Source organism: Sinocyclocheilus anshuiensis, unplaced genomic scaffold (genome assembly GCF_001515605.1).
Source record: "Sinocyclocheilus anshuiensis isolate Anshui unplaced genomic scaffold, SAMN03320099.WGS_v1.1 scaffold477, whole genome shotgun sequence".
NCBI lineage: Eukaryota > Metazoa > Chordata > Actinopteri > Cypriniformes > Cyprinidae > Sinocyclocheilus > Sinocyclocheilus anshuiensis.
Genome location: NW_015536549.1, coordinates 2688486 through 2691204, shown reverse-complemented (window position 1 = coordinate 2691204; position 2719 = coordinate 2688486). Strand labels below are relative to the sequence as shown.

The window sequence follows — 2719 nt, the reverse complement described above, 5'->3', positions numbered from 1 at the left end:
ATACTAATATAGCACTTGCATATTATTGCTCTTTTGTTGGTTTTGATTGCTTCCATTGTCCTCATTTGTAAGTGCTTTGGATAAAAGCGTCTGCTAAATGACTAAATGTAAATGTAAGTCTAAATGACTAAATGAATGAAATTTGCTATCAGTCTTTCTGTGCAGTCATACACGTTTGATTTAATTAAAACTTGTGTGACTGAACTGAAAGACAGTATATGTGTTGAACATGACTTAATTAGGAGAATGTTTATCTTTATACAGTGGGTACGGAAAGTATTCAGACCCCCTTAAATTTTTCACTCTTGTTCTTCTATGGCATCGTGAAGCACCTTTATTTTTAAGAGTGTAGATATGTGCTCTTATTTGAGGTACAGTGGGTTAATATGATCTGTTGTGGGTGTATCGCTCTTGATATGGTGTATGATATTCGATTTTATGATCTAGACTGGTTATGGTCCAGTTACTTTTATTACTGTTCACACGCGTTTCTTATACCAAAACATGGCACATTCACTATCATTCAAAAGTTTGGGGAAAGAAGTCCCTTTTGTATACCAAGGCTGCATTTATTTGATCAAAAGTACAGTAAAGTAGTAATATTGTGAAATATCATTACAATTTAAAATAAATGTTTTGTTTTATTTATTTTATTTTATTATTTTGATTTTAAAATGCAATTTATTCCTGTGATGGCAAAACTGAATTGTCAGCAGCCATTACTCCAGTCTTCAGTCACAGGATCCTTCAGAAATCATTCTAATATGCTGATTTGATGCTCAAGTATAATTTCTCATTATTATTGGTGTTAAAAACAGTTGTGCTGTTTAAATTTTTTTGTGAAAACTGATAATTTTGAAGGATTCTTTGATAAATAGAAGTTCAAAAACTTGCTTGTAACATAATACATTGCCGTACTGTCACTTTTGATCAATTTAATGCATCTTTGCTGAATAAAAGTATTAATTTATTTAGAAAAAAAAAACTCTTTTGAACAGTATTGTAGATTTGTAGTATTGTGTAGTATATATGTATTTAAGGTTGTGAGCCCTTCCTGGCATTTGTGTCATTCCTTTATGAGACATTCTTTCATCCCCCCTTTCCTCACCTCCCGTCCATCTCTAGAGCAGAGACTGTGTGGTCATCTGCTTCCCTGTCTGTTCTCTGGTGCTCCAGCCGAGAGGCCAGCGTGCTCCTGGATCACTCTCATTCATACAGACACACACGACATGAACCTGGATCTCTCTCCACAACCGGAACTCCGTTCCCCCCATCCAAACCTCAGTTCGTCCATATGCTGCAGCGCAATCCCGGTCCAACCTCCCCCCGGCCCTACATGGCCTCCCCCTGCCGGCACTCCGCCGCCCACCCAGGAGTAGGGCAGATGCTGCCACCGCTGAGCCAACACTTCAGCCGCTTTCGGGCCGCCATCCAAACCGCGTCACAGCAGCAGGGCAGAGCCCCAGCAAGACCTAAATCCCTTTAGCTTTTCATTCGAAAAAGAAAACAAACGGGGATGTGGCATTCAGAGAGGGGAAAGATAAATGCTGGTCTGCACTCCATCTTTGAGAGAGATGAAATTTAACAGGCTTTACTTCTGGACGGTTGCCCGAGATACGCAGCTGTAAAAGAAATCCAAAAATGCAGGGATGAGACGTATTAAAAAGACACATTTTTTACTTTTTGTGGTGTGTTTAAATCCACTTAACACCGCAACAGAATTTTATGAATTTACAGAAATAAACACGGAGCAGGGAGGAATCTTTTGAGTGTTTGATTGAATACTGAAGGGTTTATTCAGGCATCTGTAGTGTGTGGGTGTACGAGCGAGAGATTTTGTGCGTGTGAGTTAAAGCCTGTCTCTCTCTAACACCGCCGCACAACACGACGGCCATACTCTGCAAGAATGACTCATACTCTTTTATCTTCCGTCTTCCTTTTTTCCCCTTTCTCTATTAGTAATTTTGGAGAAGCCGATACGGATTCCCAGGTCATTGTCTGTTAAGGCTGCGAGTGTGCTGAAAGGCTTTCTGAACAAGGTGAGAACAAAGTGTATGTGGTATGTGAAGGAACACTGTAGAGTGCGATACAGCTGTCATGTTTTTGCAAAACACAAGGAGACAAGAAAAAGAGGGAAAAAAGAGGATATATAGGGGAAAAAACCAAGGCAATAAAGAGTTAAGAAGTAAAAAGATACTGTATAAACTAGTGTTCCTGTATTTCAAGTAGTAGTTAATGTAGCAACGCCAAGGTTAAGGGTTTCCAGATATCTTGAATGTACTGTGTGGTGCATAATAAAAGGTCCTATCATCTTGAAGGTCCTGCTTCTATTGAAGCCATACTGTAAGTCAGTGTGATTTTCAACTTCTTTAAAAAAAAGTGTTTACATGCTGAATTCAATAAATTTATACTACCCACAACCCTGAAAGGAAATGCAACAATCAAAGAAGTCACCGTTACCATGGAAACATGATTCATGGTAATTTCCACAGCAGTGAGTTTTTGGAGGCTAGCGGCAGGTAAAATTAGCTAATGTCTGCTAGGAGAAGTAATTCGTTATTTCAGTGTTGCTGTATTTTCTTTATTCTGTTTTGTATTTTTTAGTTAAATATTTCACATTAATTTTTTTTATCAAAAATTCATTCTTTATATATATATATATATATATATATATATATATATATATATATATATATATATACAGTGGGTACGGAAAGTA

At 37.7% G+C, this 2719-nt stretch overlaps 1 protein-coding gene across 1 annotated transcript in view; it reads left to right on the top strand.

Moving 5' to 3' along the window:
* LOC107700421 (protein kinase C zeta type-like) overlaps positions 1-2719 on the top strand; it is a 126507-nt gene that overhangs the window by 102018 nt on the left and 21770 nt on the right. The window contains exon 14 of the mRNA XM_016502059.1: positions 1960-2039. Coding sequence (XP_016357545.1) covers positions 1960-2039 — 80 coding nt within the window. The remainder of the gene's footprint in view (positions 1-1959; positions 2040-2719) is intronic.